Raw genomic sequence first — 16,500 nt, 5'->3', positions numbered from 1 at the left:
CCCTCTATGAGGATTGGAATGTGTTCCTTTGTCTTACCCTTCCAGAAGTCCACAATCATCTCTTTAGTCTCACTGACGTTGAGTGCCAGGTTGTTGCTGCGATACCACTCCACTAGTTGGCATATCTCACTCCTGTATGCCCTCTTGTCACCACCTGAGATTCTACCAGGAGTTACGTCGTCTGCTGAAGGCTAGATCTGTGGCATTCAAGTCCGGTGATCCAGGCCTGTACCAGAAAACTAGGTATGATTTGCGGAGGACTATTTCAAGGGTGAAGAAACAATTTCTAATGAAGTTGGAGGTGACATTGGATGCACGACAGCTCTGGCAGGGTTTGCAAGACATTACTTCCTACAAAGCGAAACCCAATAGCACGAACGGCAGTGATGCTTCACTACCAGATGAACTCAATGCCTTCTGTGCTCACTTTGAAAGGGAGAATACAACTACAACTGTGAAGATCCCTGCTGTACCTGATGACAATGGTTGTATTGTCAGCAAATTTGTGTATGGTATTTGAGCTATGCCTAGCCACACAGTCATGGGTATATAGAGAGTAGAGCATTAAGAAGAGGGACGCCTCACGTCTTAATAAGCTGGTAAGGAAGGCGGGCTCTGTCGTGGGCAAAGTACTGGAGAGTTTAACATCGGTAGCTGAGCGAAGGGCGCTGAGTAGGCTACGGTCAATTATGGATAACTCTGAACATCCTCTACATAGCACCATCCAGAGACAGAGAAGCAGTTTCAGCGACAGGTTACTATCGATGCAATGCTCCTCAGACAGGATGAAGAGGTCAATACTCCCCAATGCCATTAGGCTTTACAATTCTACTGCCAGGACTTAAGAACTTTTTTTTTTTAAAGCTATTAATGCTTTTTGAGATAGTGATTTAGATGCATATCATATTTTTTACTGAGTTAAGTATTGTATGTAATTAGTTTTGCTACAACAAGTGTATGGGACATTGGAAAAAATAGTTGAATTTCCCCATGGGGATGAATAAAGTATCTATCTATCTATCAATGGGCTAAGCACACACCGCTGAGGTGTACCAGTGTTGATCATCTGCGAGGAGGAGATGTTATCACGAATCCGCACAGATTGCGGTCTTCCAGTTAGGAAGTCGAAGATCCAATTGTAGAGAGAGGTACAGAGGCCCAGGTTCTGCAAATTCTCAATCTGAATTGTGGGAACGATGGTATTAAATGCTGAGCTATAGTTAATGTCAGGATGCAGTTCATAGGTGTTTGTGTTGTCCAGGTGGTCTAAAGCTATGTGAAGAGCCATTGAGACTTGCATCTGCCATTGACCTACTGTGGCAATAGGCAAATTACAGTGGGTCCAGGTCCTTGTTGAGGCAGGAGTTTAATCTAGTCATGACTAACCTCTCAAAGCATTTCATCACTGTAGATGTGAGTGCTCCTGGGTGATAGTCATTAAGGCAGCTCATGTTATTCTTTTTAGGCACTGGTATAATTGTTGCCTTTTTGAAGCAAGTGGGAACTTCCACCCGTAGCAGTGAGAGGTTGAAAATGTCCTTGAATACTCCCACCAGTTGGTTGGCACCAGGTTTTCAGAGCCTAACCAGGTACTCCATCGGGACCTTTCGTCTTTAAAGACAGCCTAACATCGGCCTCTGAGACAGAGATCACAGGGTCATCAGGTGCAGCAGGGATCTTCACAGTTGTAGTTGTATTCTCCCTTTCAAAGCGGGCACAGAAGGCATTGAGTTCATCTGGTAGTGAAGCATCGCTGCCGTTAATGCTATTGGGTTCCGCTTTGAAGGAAGTAATGTCTTGCAAACCCTGCCAGAGCTGTCGTGCATCCAATGTCGCCTCCAACTTCATTAGAAATTGTTTCTTCACCCTTGAAATAGTCCTCCGCAAATCATACCTAGTTTTCTGGTACAGGCCTGGATCACCGGACTTGAATGCCACAGATCTAGCCTTCAGCAGACGACGTAACTCCTGGTTCATCCACGGCTTTTGGTTTGGGAATGTGCAGTAAGTCTTTGTAGGCACACACTCATCCACACAGGTTTTAATGAAGTCATAACAACTGCAGCATTGTCATCCAGATTCAAAGATGAATCCCTGAATACAATTCAGTTCACCGATTCAAAGCAGTCCTATAGGCGCTCCTGTGCTTCCCTTGTCCATACCTTCTTGATCTCACTATAACACGGTAGGCATTCCTGATGGTGGTGTAGCAATGGTCCAGTGTGTTGTTTCCTCTGGTATTGCAAGTGATCTGTTGATGGTAATTGCTTAGTGATTTTTTTTTTAGACTGGCCTGCTTAAAATCTCCCAAAACGATGTTGAAGGTGTTAGGGTGCGCTGTTTCATGTGTGTTGATCCCATTCCTCAGATCGTCTAAAGCCTGATTGACTTTGGCCTGAGGTGGAATGTAAACTGCTGCCAAAATGACCCCCAAGAACCCTCATTGTAGGTAAAAAAAAAGGACGGCACTTAACTGCTAGATATTCCAGGTCTGGTGAGCAGAATTGGGACAGCACTGATATATTTGTGCACCAAGAAGAGTTGATCATGAGGCATACTCCCCCACCTCTGCTTTTCAGAGACTCTTTCAATCAATAATCAGTTAGTATGTAATCACTTCAAGCAAAAACTGTTCCAAGCATCCTACCAAAAATTAATAAGTAGATTTGTATGCATTTGCCTTCGTTATAAACTTCTTTCGATCTACCCGATGCAAAGACACCATGTACTACGGTGTAAGTAACTTTAGCTCTTTATTAGCAAGTTATTCGAGAGAACCCTGTTTAAGCACTCTCTCTTTCGGAGGCTGCTTCGAGGGTCTCCCCCCACCCCCGAAGCAAATACAGTTCTTTTTATACATTGCAGTCACGTACACAGATACATGTGGGATCACCCCCTCTTAGTTTCTCTACAGATGAGTATTGTTAACTTTATCAGTCATAAGTTGTTCGTCTAACAGTTTTAATTGCTACCATGTCTGGATACAGACAGGCACAGGCTTACCATCCAAAGCCTCCTGCCTGTGGAAATAGCCACTCTTTTTTATGCTCATCTTGCAGGTGCCATAAGGAATACAAGGCACAATAAGTTTCTCACAGCAATTAATCAAGCAATGATACAAGGTACCCTAAACAAAACTGAAGTTTAGCACAGATCGCAACCCAAGGATGCTGTCACCCGCTCAGCTTATGGGAAAGCATTTGTGCATCTATACTTTTCTTCTCAAGCTCATAGCTGCTATGACCTTTAAAAAATAGCCAGGGTCACAAGCGGCCTACGAGATGATAACTTAATATTACATTCCCTCCTTTTAACATTCCATGATGATACATTCAGATTGGGGCCGAGAATGAATTTCTTAGCTCATGCAGACACAACTTGCAACACGTATTAATACAAACTAATAACACACACATAGCAATAAGAATGATCATGACTGTAATATGTCCATGTAGGAAATAGGACCCCCAGGAACCTCCTGGTAGCCAACCTAACCACTCATCCCCTGGTTTGGGACCTTCCCTGAAATTATCTAATTGTTTCTTGATAGACTGAATAGCATGTGTTATATGATTCGTCTGTGACGTGGGTGCCACACTTGTCCCCTACTAAGGCACATACTCCTCCTTGCTGAGCCGACTGGTAGTCTACAGCATACCGGGTCTGTTGGGCGTACAGTCGCAACTCTGCCAGCTCTTGATTTATGGCCTCCAGTCCTCCCATAGTACTGTTTCCCAGCACAGTCAGCCCACAAATAAGGTAGTTCTGATTTTTTTTTGCAGCTATGGTCCCTATCGAACCCCCTAGAGAGAGAGTACTCAGAAACCCATAGCCTAAAGAGGAGCCCAGCGTGACTGGATCCTTCCAGTCCACACAGAACTCCTTACTTATTGACCAGGCCATGAGTCTTCGTCGGACATGAGCCTTCTGGGGCGGGGGGCCGTGACCGGCCCAATTGTTCCCACCGCAAACAAAGCTGGCAGAGTGGATGTGGCTGTGGTAAAAGTCCCATTAAGGAAAACGAACCCCTCCTTAGCCCAGTAGCATTTTATGGTAGACTTCCCTGCTCCCGTCATCTGTTTTTGTGCCAGTTACTGATTCCTGCATATGGATTAAAATCTGAAGTGTTATATGGGTATATCAGGGAACCTGTAGTAACATGTGTCCTGTTACACTTCCCACAGACCCTCTTAGGTCCCATGGTGACATTAACACACTGTTCTGCACATGTGCATCTAAGCCATCCTCCTTGTATTCTGCATCTTCAGCGTCTGCAATGAGTGATTGCGCAAGAGACATTGTTAGGAACTAGACCTACTACACAGCCCCAGCCTTCTCCTCCAAAACAGTAGGGGTAACTCTGTGGGTCAGAACAGTTAGCCTTTGTTCCTTTAACGGGATGAGACCCAACACAGTTGGGTCGTGGGGATTTTCTCCTATCATTGTATACAAGTTCTACACATTGCCCGATTGTCCCCTGCCAGAACCTGCCTGTCCTTCCTCTGCAGGGGGCGTCCGAGGTATCAATAATGTACAGACTCTTAGGGTTCCATCCCTGGGTGGCTACAAACAGGGCTTCTACTGATTTGGCAAGCGGATAACACACAGTGTGATTACCATGCAGCTGCATATGGGTTTTATAGAACAGATTTTCCTCTAGAGCGATCACCATAAAGGCGATGGCAATGATAAAGAGTCCAAGTCCAACAATAATCATTTCTCTTCCGGCGGCCATCGCTTGCAATCACTCAGGTGAACCCAACAGTCTTGACCTTGTACCTTTACCGCCACGGGTGTCTGGAGAAGTATCTGGAGGGGTCCCTTCCACCGAGGTCCAAGCTCGGGGCACTCCCAATCCCTTATCAGTACCGCGTCTCCAATCTTTAAGTCAGGCCACTCTGCTTTCGAGCCTCTTTGTGCCGTGAACGCCTCTTGTACCTGTGAATGAAGAAACTTTAGAGAGGATGTTAATTGCCTGAAATACCTTTGTAACTTGTCCCCCATGAAGTTGAGATCAACTTGGGTGGGGGGTTGGGTATTGGCATCCCATGGGGTTCTTCCCAGGAGCCCATAAATGACCTCGGCGGCCAACACCTCAGTAGTCGAATGGGGAGTGATCCTCATGTGGTACAGTGTCAATGGGAGAACTTTTAGCCAATTTAGGCCAGTTTCAGACATCACTTTGGCCAATTTGTTTTTCAAGGTGCTGTTAGCTCTTTCCACTATGCCTGCTGCCGTAGGGTGGTAGGTACAGTGGAACTGTTGCTTGATATGCAGCACCTCACACAACTCCTTATTTATCCTTCCTACAAAGTGAGGACCATTATCTGAGCTGATCTGTCGGGGTACCCCAAATCTTAGTATAATCTCTGTGAGTAACAGTCTCACTACCGTTGAGGCTTTGTTGTTGGTGGTTTGATAGGCTTCAATCCATCTACTGAACACATCTACAACTATTAAGCAGCATTGTATACGCGGTAATTCAATAAAAGCAAGCTGGATTCATTCAAATGGACCACCTGGCAAGGGGGTTTTTCCTGAGGCGCACTTTGCCCCTTTTCCCGCATTCATTTTTTTCAAATTAAACATGACTGTATTTTTCTGTGTGCCACCTCATTCAACCTAGGGTGCCACCAGGTGCGTAGCAACATTTTACTCATTCCCTCCTTGCCAAGGTGCGTATCAGTATGTAAGCAGTCAATAAGCATTGGTAATAAAGCATCAGGTATACACACTTGGCCCACTGGCATAAGCCAGAGGCTTGCCGACGCAGAGTGCGAGCACCCATGCGTCTTCCATAACTGTTTTTCGGAGTCAGGGCGTCCCCCTGGAATCGATGCACAGTGCTCATGTCTGGGATACCCTTCGTCGTTGTGTTCGGCTTGCAGGCCAAGACCAATTTCTCTGCCGTGGAGACAATGTGAATGACTGTTTGTGCCGCTAATTTGGCTTCCCTGTCCGCCCAGTTGTTGCCCTGGGTGACTGCGGAGGAATTGGAGAGGTGTGCTGAGCACTTAACAATAGCCAATTGTTTTGGGAGGAGGATGGCCCTGAGGAGGTTTTGTACATACAAAACATTCTGAATAGGGGTTCCTGTGGAAGTGAGAAATTCCCGGTGCGCCCACAGTTGGCCGAAGTCATGGGCGACACCAAATGCATAGCGGGAGTCAGTAAAAATGTTGGCCACTTTATCTTTAGCCAAAATACAAGCTCTGGTTAGGGCAAAGAGTTCTGCTTTTTGGGCTGATACAGGGGGCTGCAAGGATGCAGACTTGAGCACAGCTGAGTCATTTACAACCGCATAGCCACTGAGGTGGCTACCCTGCTCAGAGACAGAGGAGCTACCGTCAACGTAAAGGATTAAATTTGCAGACAGGAAAGCTTTATCTGAGAGATCCAGGTGGGGGGCAGTCAGAAAGTGGTTCCACATTAAACAGTCATGGGGTGGCATTTCCAGAAAAGTTGGGATATTTTCCAAAATGCAATAAAACAAAACTCTGTGATATGTTAATTCACATGAACCTTTACTTAACTGACAAAAGTACGAATAAAAGATTTTCAATAGTTTTACTGACCAACTTAATTGTATTTTGTAAATATACACAAATTTAGAATTTGATGGCTGCAACACACTCAACAAAAGTTGGGGCAGAGTTAAAATAAGATTGAAAAGTGCACAGAATATTCAAGGAACACCGGTTTGGAAGATTCCACGTTAAGCAGGCTAATTGGTAGCAGGTGAGGTATCATGACTGGGTATAAAAGTAGCGTCCATCAAAGGCTCAGTCTTTGCATGCAAGGATGGGTTGTGGCTCACCCCTGTGTGCCAAAATTCGTGAGAGAATTGTTAGTCAGTTCAAAAGGAACATTTCCCAACACAAGATTGCAGAGAATTTAGGTCTTAACATCTACAGTACATAATATTGTGAAAAGATTCAGAGACATCTCAGTGCATAAAGGGCAAGGTCGGAAACCACTGTTTGATCTTCGAGCCCTCAGGCGGCACTGCCTAAGAAACCGTCATGCTACTGTGACAATTATAGCCACCTGGGCTCGGGAGTACTTCGGAAAACCATTGTTACTTAACACAGTCCATCGCTGCATCCAGAAATGCAACTTGAAACTGTATTACGCAAGGAGGAAGCCATACATCAACTCTATGCAGAAATGCCGGCGAGTTCTCTTGAGTCTGAGCTCATCTCAGATGGACCGAAAGACTGTGGAACCATGTGCTGTGGTCAGATGAGTCCACATTTCAGCTATTTTTTGGAAAAAACGGGCGTCAAGTTCTCCGTGCCAAAGATGAAAACGACCATCCTCATTGTTATCAGCAAAAGGTGCAAAAGCCAGCATCTGTGATGGTATGGGGGTGCATCAGTGCCCACGGCATGGGTGAGTTGCATGTATGTGAAAGTACCATTAACTCTGAGGCGTATATTAGGATTTTAGAGAGACGTATGTTGCCATCAAGGCGACGTCTCTTCCCGGGACATTCATGCTTATTTCAGCAGGACAATGCCAAACCACATTCTGCATGGGCTACAACAGCGTGGCTTTGTAGACACACTGTGCGTGTGCTTGACTGGCCTGCTGCCAGTCCAGATCTATCTCCTATTGAAAATGTATGGCGCATCATGAAGAGGAGAATCAGACAACGGAGACCACGGACTGTTGAGCAGCTGAAGTCTTATATCAAGCAAGAATGGACAAAATTTCCAATTGCAAATCTACTACAATTAGTATCCTCAGTTCCAAAACGATTAAAAAGTGTTATTAAAAGGAAAGGTGACGTAACACAATGGTAAACATGCCTCTGTCCCAACTTTTGTTGAGTGTGTTGCAGCCATCAAATTCTGAATTTGTGTATCTTTACAAAATACAATTAAGTTGCTCAGTAAAACTATTGAATATCTTTTCTTTATACTTTTCTCAGTTAAATAAGGGTTCACGTGAATTAACATATCACAGATTTTTGATTTTATTGCATTTTGGAAAATATCCCAACTTTTCTGGAAATAGGGTTTGTATTTGTTGAAGGTGTGTGTGAAAGAAATGGGAGAGGACTTTACAGCAGTATGACTAATTTATTGACTTGTACAGTTAAGATAAATAACTCACTGCTCCATTAAGTAGATATTACATACTGGTAACCCAGGCACCATCATAAGACTAACTCTAGACTCAGTAAGTATTGTGTTGTGATCTTTTCAGATAGTTTGCACAAATATCTAAGATCATTCACTTAACTGTGAATTTTAACTGTGGGGTAGCATTGAATTGTTTCTAATTCTCTCCCTTTGCTTTCCTCCTTAGTTAAGGCTACCATGCCTATTTGGGTGGTGTTTCTGTCCCGTGTCATCATGAAGGAGAAGCAAACTATGAAGGTATGTGTATTTTTGTGTTTTTATTTTCCCCTCATTGAGGGATAATCAAGAGCTAAAAATGGGACAATATATTGCATTTTCTGTTTCAAATCATAAACATATTCCAAATGCTCCTAATCTGGATTTTTAAATTTTTAAAAAAGCTATAGTTTTCTGGAGGAAGATCTTTGCTCATAAACTTGATCTCTTTTCCCTTCCTCAAATCTGTGCTTCTCTTACTGAGAAGAGCCCAACATTTCTGGCAATCACAACAGTGTTACTGGTTCAACATTCATTAGAGGATGGGAGGCATTCTAGGCCAAAATTCCTCGGGGCTAACCTGAAGCGAACAGTGACAGGAACCCATCCACTCATCCAGGAGAATGGGGTTGAAAGGGAAATGGATCGGCCATGGTGGAATAGTGGAATAGATCCAAAGGACCGAATGGCCTAATTCAGCTCCTATGTCTGATGGTCTTTCCTAATGCTGTTGGAATGCTTCCAGCCTGGAAGAAATTACTTTCAGTTCTAAGGACACAGAGTTTAGTTGGTACGTGCAACTTTCATGATAAATGAACATTTTAACAAAAAACGCATCTTGGTGTTTGAACCCAAACATTATGTTAATTAACATTGGCTGTATTTGTTCCACCCATTCTTCTTTGGTTCAAGTTTTAAAGATGAGACCAATAATAATGTGATTCTTTGATAACTTTAATAAAATACATTGAGTGCAGTAATTGCTATGATAAAGGAAACATGGCAGCTAGCTTACACAAAATCAATTTGTGTAAATTTGTCTTGCAATCAGAACTGATGTTTTCTCAGACACTTTATATCCTTAATGCAGTTTCATTATTTACATTAAATAAAAGCTGATGCAGATCTCAATAGAGAAAAATTTGGGGTTAATTAACACCTTAAAAATCTGATTTTACATGTACTGACTGTAATTTCCCTTTCTGGCAGGTCTACATGTCGCTAATCCCAATCATATCTGGAGTTTTCTTGGCAACAGTGACTGAACTGTCCTTTGACATTTGGGGACTAGTTAGTGCACTTGCTGCCACCCTCTGCTTTTCTCTTCAGAACATCTTCTCTAAAAAGGTAAAAAAAAAATCTGAATTTTTTTGTTTGGCATTTATCCAGTTAAGGTGAAAGTACAATAGTTCTAATTATTTTTGGAGGACTGGATTCCTGCTTTTTACATTTACATTTTCTCCCTTTTGTGATCCATGACCACAAGTAAAAGAACTAGATTGCACTCACATACAGTATGGAGGTTAAGTATTAAACTAGGTTGAGTACAGTGACACACACAAAATACTGGAGGAACTCAGCAGGCCAAGGCAGCGTCTATGGAAAAGAGTGCAATCAACGTTTCGGGCTGAAACCCTTCGGCAGGACAAGCGTGTGGAAGATCATGCCTCACAAATTTTATTGAGGGACCAAGAAGATTGAATAGGACAAGGCAGTAGATAATGTCTATATGAACTTTACCAAAGCCCTACAAGGTAGACTGGCCCATAAGGTAATATGGAATGCAGGGTAAGCTAGCAAATTAGATATAGAATTGGCTTGGTGGAAAGAGTCAGAGGGTAAGAGTGGAGTGTTGTTTTTCAGATTGGAGGACTGTAACTAGTGGTGTGCTGTATGGAATGGTGCTTGCCCCCTCTGTTTGCTATATGTAACAATTTGGATGAGGATGTAGTTGATACGATAAGTAAGTTAGTGGATGGCACCTAAATTGGTTGTATAATGCACAGTGAAGGAGACTTGCAACGGGATCCTGATCAACTGGGAGAGTGAGCAAAAGAGTGGCAGACAAAATTTAACTCTGACAAGTGCAAATGATGTATAATGGGAAGTTAAATCAGGGAAGTGCTGTAGTTACCTGAAATTGTTGACCCAGTTAGACGTGGTGAAGAAGGCGTATGGGTTTTTTTGTGTATAGTTCTGGTCACTATATGGTGGTAAGCTCGGCAATGCTAGAGAGAGTGTAGGAAAGGTTTGTACGTGTTGCTGGGGCTGGAGAGCTTACATTTTAAGGAGAGATTGAATAGGATGAGGATTGACCTTATAAAAGTTTGGAATGTATGAGGGACATAGATTCTTCATCTTGAATAGAACAGAGGACAGTACAGCACAGTCCATGATGTTGTGCTGATCTTTTAACCTTTTCCATGATCAATCTAATGGTTCCCTTCAGCATAGACCTCCATTTTTCTTCTTTCACCTGTGTGCCTATCTGAGTCTTTTAAATGTCTCTAATATATCTGCCTCTACCACCACCCTTAGCATCGCACCCGCTACTCTTTTTAAAAAAAAAACTACCCTGCTACCGCATATACTTCTCTCCAATCACCTTAAAGTTACGTTCTCTCATATTAGCCATTTCCACCTGGGAGAAAGACGATGGCTGTCCACTCTATCAATGTTTCTTATCATACACCTCTAAGTCATTTTTCATCCTCCTTCAGTCCAAAGAAAAAGGCCCGAGCTCACTTACCCTCTCCTCATCAGACATGCTCTCTAATCCAGGCAGTTTCCTGGTAAATCTCCTCTACATCCTCTAAACTTCCACGTCCTTCCTATAACTAGGTGATCAGAACAGAACACAATACTCCAAGTATGGTCTAACCAGAGTTATATGGAGCTGCAACAATACCTCGTGGCTCTTGAACTCAGTCCCCTGACTAATGAAGGTCAACGCACCATATGCTGCCTTAACCATCCTATCATTTTGTGTAGCTTTGAGGGTTATATGGAGATGGAGCCCAAGATCCCTCTTACTTCACACTGCTAAGAATCTTGCCACTAACCCTGCAAACTGCATTCTGCCTCCAAAATGTATCACTTCACACTTTTACAGATTGAACTCTTATCTTTCACTTCCTAGCCCCGCTTTGCATCCTATCAATATCCTGTTATAACCTATGACAATCGCTATCATGCTATCAACAATACCATCAACCTTCGTGTTACCTGCAGATTTGCTAATCCAACCTTCCACTTCCTCATGAAAGTCATTTATAAAAATCACAAAAAGCGGGTCCCAGAACAGATCCCTGTAGAACACAACTGATGACTGAACTGCAGGCAGAATACAGTCTTATCTACTGTCACCTTCTGCATTCTGAATCCACACAGCCAAGTTCCCTGGATCTTATGCCTCCTGATTTCCTGAATGTGCCTACCAGGGGATCCTAGTTGAATGCCTTATCTATGCTCTACTTCCATCAATTTGTTTTGTGACCTTCTTGAAAAATTCAATCAGGTTCATGAGGTACGATGTTCCTCACAAAGCCATGCTGACTATTCTTAACCAAGCTATGCTTCTCCAAATGTTCATAAATCCTGTCTCTATGAATCCTCTCCAATAGTTTGTCCACCACTGATGTAAGGCTCGCTGGTCTATAAATCCCAGGGTTATCCCTATTACCTTTCTTGAACAAAAGAATAACATTTGCCACCCTCCAAAAATTTGATACTACTATGGCTAGTAAAGACACAAAGATAATTGTAAAAGGCACAGCCATTTCTATTTAGTTTACCACTTTCTACAGCTTATTTCCATCCTGTGCAGTGCCTCTCCTCCCCACCGTCCCCAAACACTGTACCAGCTGGTGATGCAGCCATTAGAATGCTCTCCATGGTACATCTGTAGAAATTTGTGAGAGTTTTGGTGGCATACAAAATCTGCTGAAGTTCCTAATGAAATGTAGCTGCTCTCATGCCTTCTTTGTAACTGCATTTGTTGGGCCCAGGATAGATCCTCAGATGCTGATACTCAGGAATTTGAAATTGCTCACTCTCTCCACTTCTGATCCCTCTGAGTACTGGTGTGTGCTCCCACATTTTACCCTTTCTGTAGTCCACAATCAATCCTTTGGTCTTACTGACATTGAGTGCAAGGTTGTTCCTGTGACACCACTCAACCAGCTGATTTATCTCGCTCCTCTATGGCTTTTCACCGTCTGAAATTCTGCCAACAGTTGTGTTGTCAATAAATTTATGGATCTGTGCCTAGGCACACAGTTATGGGTACAGAGAGAGTGAAGCAGTGGGCTAAGCACACATCTTTGAGTTGCGCCAATGTTGATTATCAGCGAGGTGGTGATGTTATTTCTGATCCACATGGACTGTGGTTTTCCAGTGAGGAAGGGCTGAAAAAGTAGACAAGACTTGATTGCTAGATGTTCCAGGTCAGGTGAGCAGGACTGAGATGGGACTTCCATGTTTGTGCAGCATGAGGAGTTAATCATAAAGCATATTCCCCTCCTCTGCCTTTGAAAGACTCAGCAGTCCTCTCTAGGCAGTAAATCATGAAGCCAGTGAGCTGTATTGCTACATCCGGAATGCTAGGGGAAACAACAAACACAACAGTACCTGATGTCCCTTTGGTACAGCAATCTTGCTTTGAGGTCCTCGATTTTATTTCCCTGAGATAGTGCGTTTGCCAACTAAACAGGCTGTAGTGGAAGTCAGAACTCTCTTTTCTTTAAATAACTTTTAATCCAGCACGGTATCCTTTTCTGCTGTCTTAAAGTGGAACTGCGTTTGTGATTGGAGACTACCATCAAAGATTCATTGTCTTTGAGCAGCAATAGATCTTTTAAACACCTTATACCAATGTTGCTTATTGTATCGTCCATGGCTATAGCTGTGGATTTCAGCTGCAGCAGTTTATATCAGGAATATTTGAAGATTTATATTGGGGTTGCTTGCACAAGTTGCCTTTTTAGTGGCGCCACTGGAAAAATTATGTTCTAATGTTTTTCAAAAGTTCGAGCACATCCACTAGCTTGCTGTTCACATGTTCCTGCAAATTAGCCTGTTTTACACCACCCTCACATTGGTTAATGTCCATCTCACTGGTGAATACTCATGCAAAGTGTTCATTAAGGACCTCCCCTATCACCTACTTCAGGCAAGCTTCCTCTTCAATTCTCGGTCGGTCTACTCTCACTCTATTCATATTCCTGTACTTCACATACTTGTAAAATGTCTTGGATTTTTCCTTAATCCCTTCTCACCAAAGCCTTTTTGTGTGCTTTTCTAGCTCTCCTAAGTCCATTCTTCAGCTCCTTCCTGGCTGCTTTGTAACTTTCTGATCCTTGGTTACTAAACCTTGAGTATGCTCTTTCTTTCTTTTGACTAAATGTTCCACTTCTATTGTCAACCACGGTTCCTTTCCCTGCCTCAATGGAGGAAACCTATCCAGAACCTCATGCAAGGTAAGTATAATTAGGGCAGGTACAATAACATTATTGTCCCATTACAGTACAGTATATAGTGGTTAGCATAACATTTTACAGCACCAGCAATAATACCTAGGTTCAGTTCCCACTACTGTCTGTAAGGAACTCTCCCCATGACTGCATGGGTTTCCTCCAGGTTCTCTGGTTTTCTTTCACATCCGAAGATGCATGGGTTAGAGTTAGTTGTTGGTATGCTTTGTTGGCACTGGAAGCATGGCAATACTTCTAGCCTATCCCTAGCACATAGAAACATAGAAAACCTACAGCAAAATACAGGCCCTTCGGCCCACAATGCTGTGCTGAACATGTACTTACTTTAGAAATTACCGAGGGTTACCCATAGCCCTCTATTTTTCTAAGCGTCAATGACCAAGACAGTCCATACATCTTTGGACTGCCTTGGTCGTTGACACTAATGATGCATTTCACTATATGTTTCGATGTTTGGGGTGCTACTGTAGTGTAGCAGTTAGTGTGACACTATTACAGATGGAATTCAGATTTCATTTCCATTGCTGTCTGTAAGGAGTTTGTACGTTCTCATGAACCATGTGGGTTTCCTCTAGGTGCTCCTGTTTCCTCCCACATTCCAAAGACAAACTGGTTAGTAGGTTAATTGGTCAGTGTAAATTTTCCTGTGATTTGGCTAGTGTTAAATAGTTGGGTTGCTGGGCGGGGCAGCTCATTGGATCTGCGCTGTATCTTCAAATAAAAGAAAAAGCCCCGATGAGTATATGTATAGGAAAGATTTGGAGATGGACCAAACATGAATAAATGGGACTAGCTGAAATGGGCATTTTTGTCGATATGGATGAGTTAGGTCAAAGGGCCTGTTTCCATGCTGTATAACTCGTCTACCTATTTGTTTTGCCCCTATCCTGTACATGTCTTTTCCACAACGAAAGCATGAATTCCACATTCGGGAATTCATCTTCTGATCTGAATGAATATGCCACGGTCATCACTAACTTTATAAAGACGTGAAGAGAACCAGGAGATTCACAGTTTACTGAGGACAAGATCTATGGCATTCAAGACCAGCAACCCAGAAAAACTCTACAAGAACTCCAGGAGCCCATGGAACGCCATCGTTAGAGCAAAAAGGCAAATCTGTGTGAAGTTGGAGACAACTAGATGCACAATAGCCATGACAGTGTTTGCTTGCCATTATTTTTTGTATGGCAAAACCTATCAGCATAATTGACAGTGATGTTTCACTCCATGACCAGCTCAATGCCTTTTATGCTTTGAATCCCCATAATATCAGGCAACTATGTGATTTCTGTCTTGGAGGCCAGTGTCAAACATCTTTCAAGAGGGTGAACCCTTGCAAGGTGTCACACCCTGATAATATACCTGGTAGTACCAAAACCTGTGCCAACCAACTGGCTGGAATGTTCATGGATGACTTCAACTTTTCACTACTGCAATCAAAGCTTCCCACCTGCTTCAAAAGGGCAGCAATAATTCTGCTGCCAATGAAGAACAGAGTGAGCTTCCTCAATGACGGTCACTCTCTAGTACTCACCTCTACTGTGATGAAGTGCTTTGGTTATGGCCAGCATTAACTATTGCCTGGACATGGTCCTGGACCCACTTCAGTTTGCTCACCACCACATCATCTGCCATGGACGCAATCTCTCTGGTTCTCCACTCGGCTTTGGAGCACTTAAGACAGCAACAAAACTTATGTTAGTCTACTGTTTATTTTCATTTTCATTTTTTAAATCTTTTTATTAGTACATAATTTTCTACAGCTATAAAATGATACAAAACTTCAACAGATTAATATGTATACAATTAATAAAGCTGAAGAAAAAACTGATCATAATATATAAAAATGGGGGGAAATTATATATATATAGGAAAAAGGAAAAAAATCATATTTATTAAAAATAAAATTTGAAGGATTTATATAGAATAATTCAAATTAAATGATAATATTTGGCAAAAGAACCCCATCTTCTCTCAAAATTGAATCAAGGATCAAAAGTTCTACTTCTAATTTTTTCCAAATGGAAACATAACATCACTTGAGAGAACCGTTCAATTAATGTAGGGGAAGAGATATCTTTCCATTTTAATAAAATAGCTCTTCTTGCCAGCAGTGTAACAAATGCAATTACATGTTGATCTGAAGATGAAATACCCTGAATATGATGCTGAACTATTCCAAATAGAACAGTCAATCTGTTAAGTTGTAAATTAATTTTCAGAGCTTTAGAAATTGTAGAAAATAAAGATTTCCAAAATGATTTTACTGAAGAACATGACCAGAACATATGTAACAAAGTAGCTACTTCAGTTTTACATCTATCGCAGTAGTTGTCTATACTAGGAAATATTTTAGATAGTCTCTCCTTTGTTAAATAATAACGGTGAACAATTTTAAATTGGATTAAACAGTGATTGGCACATATCGAAGAGGAATTTACGTTTTTCAAAACTTGAAGCCAATCTTCATTAACAAAGGTCATACTAAGTTCTCTCTCCCAATCTTGTTTAATCTTTAGTGGTAGGTTCTCTTTTTGAGACAAAAATAAATTATAAATTCTGCTAATGGAACCTCTCACTAAAGGATTCAACTTCAAAATGGTATCCAACAAATCAGATTCTTGTAAATATGGAAACTATGGTAAATATTATTGTAAAAAAATGTCTAACCTGAAAATATTGCCAAAAATGTGTATGAGCGAGAGAGTATTTGTTAATTAACTGTTCAAAAGTCATCAATCAACGATCACAAAATAAATCTGTAAAAGAACGGATCCCTTTATTTCTCCATAGGAGAAAAATGGGGTCAGTTATTGAAGGTTTAAATGAAAAGTTTCGATATAAAAAAACTAGACAACTTAAATTGTTTAACATTTTAAAAA

At 42.0% G+C, this 16,500-nt stretch overlaps 1 protein-coding gene across 1 annotated transcript in view; it reads left to right on the top strand.

Moving 5' to 3' along the window:
* Window positions 1–16,500, top strand: part of slc35e1 (solute carrier family 35 member E1) — a 63,933-nt gene that overhangs the window by 25,812 nt on the left and 21,621 nt on the right. The window contains exons 2-3 of the mRNA XM_073068861.1: window positions 8,314–8,384; window positions 9,333–9,470. Coding sequence (XP_072924962.1) covers window positions 8,314–8,384; window positions 9,333–9,470 — 209 coding nt within the window. The remainder of the gene's footprint in view (window positions 1–8,313; window positions 8,385–9,332; window positions 9,471–16,500) is intronic.

Source organism: Hemitrygon akajei, chromosome 16 (assembly GCF_048418815.1).
Source record: "Hemitrygon akajei chromosome 16, sHemAka1.3, whole genome shotgun sequence".
Taxonomy (NCBI): Eukaryota; Metazoa; Chordata; class Chondrichthyes; order Myliobatiformes; family Dasyatidae; genus Hemitrygon; species Hemitrygon akajei.
The sequence above is the reverse complement of the archived record's forward strand: the minus strand, read 5'-3'. Positions and strand labels throughout refer to the sequence as shown.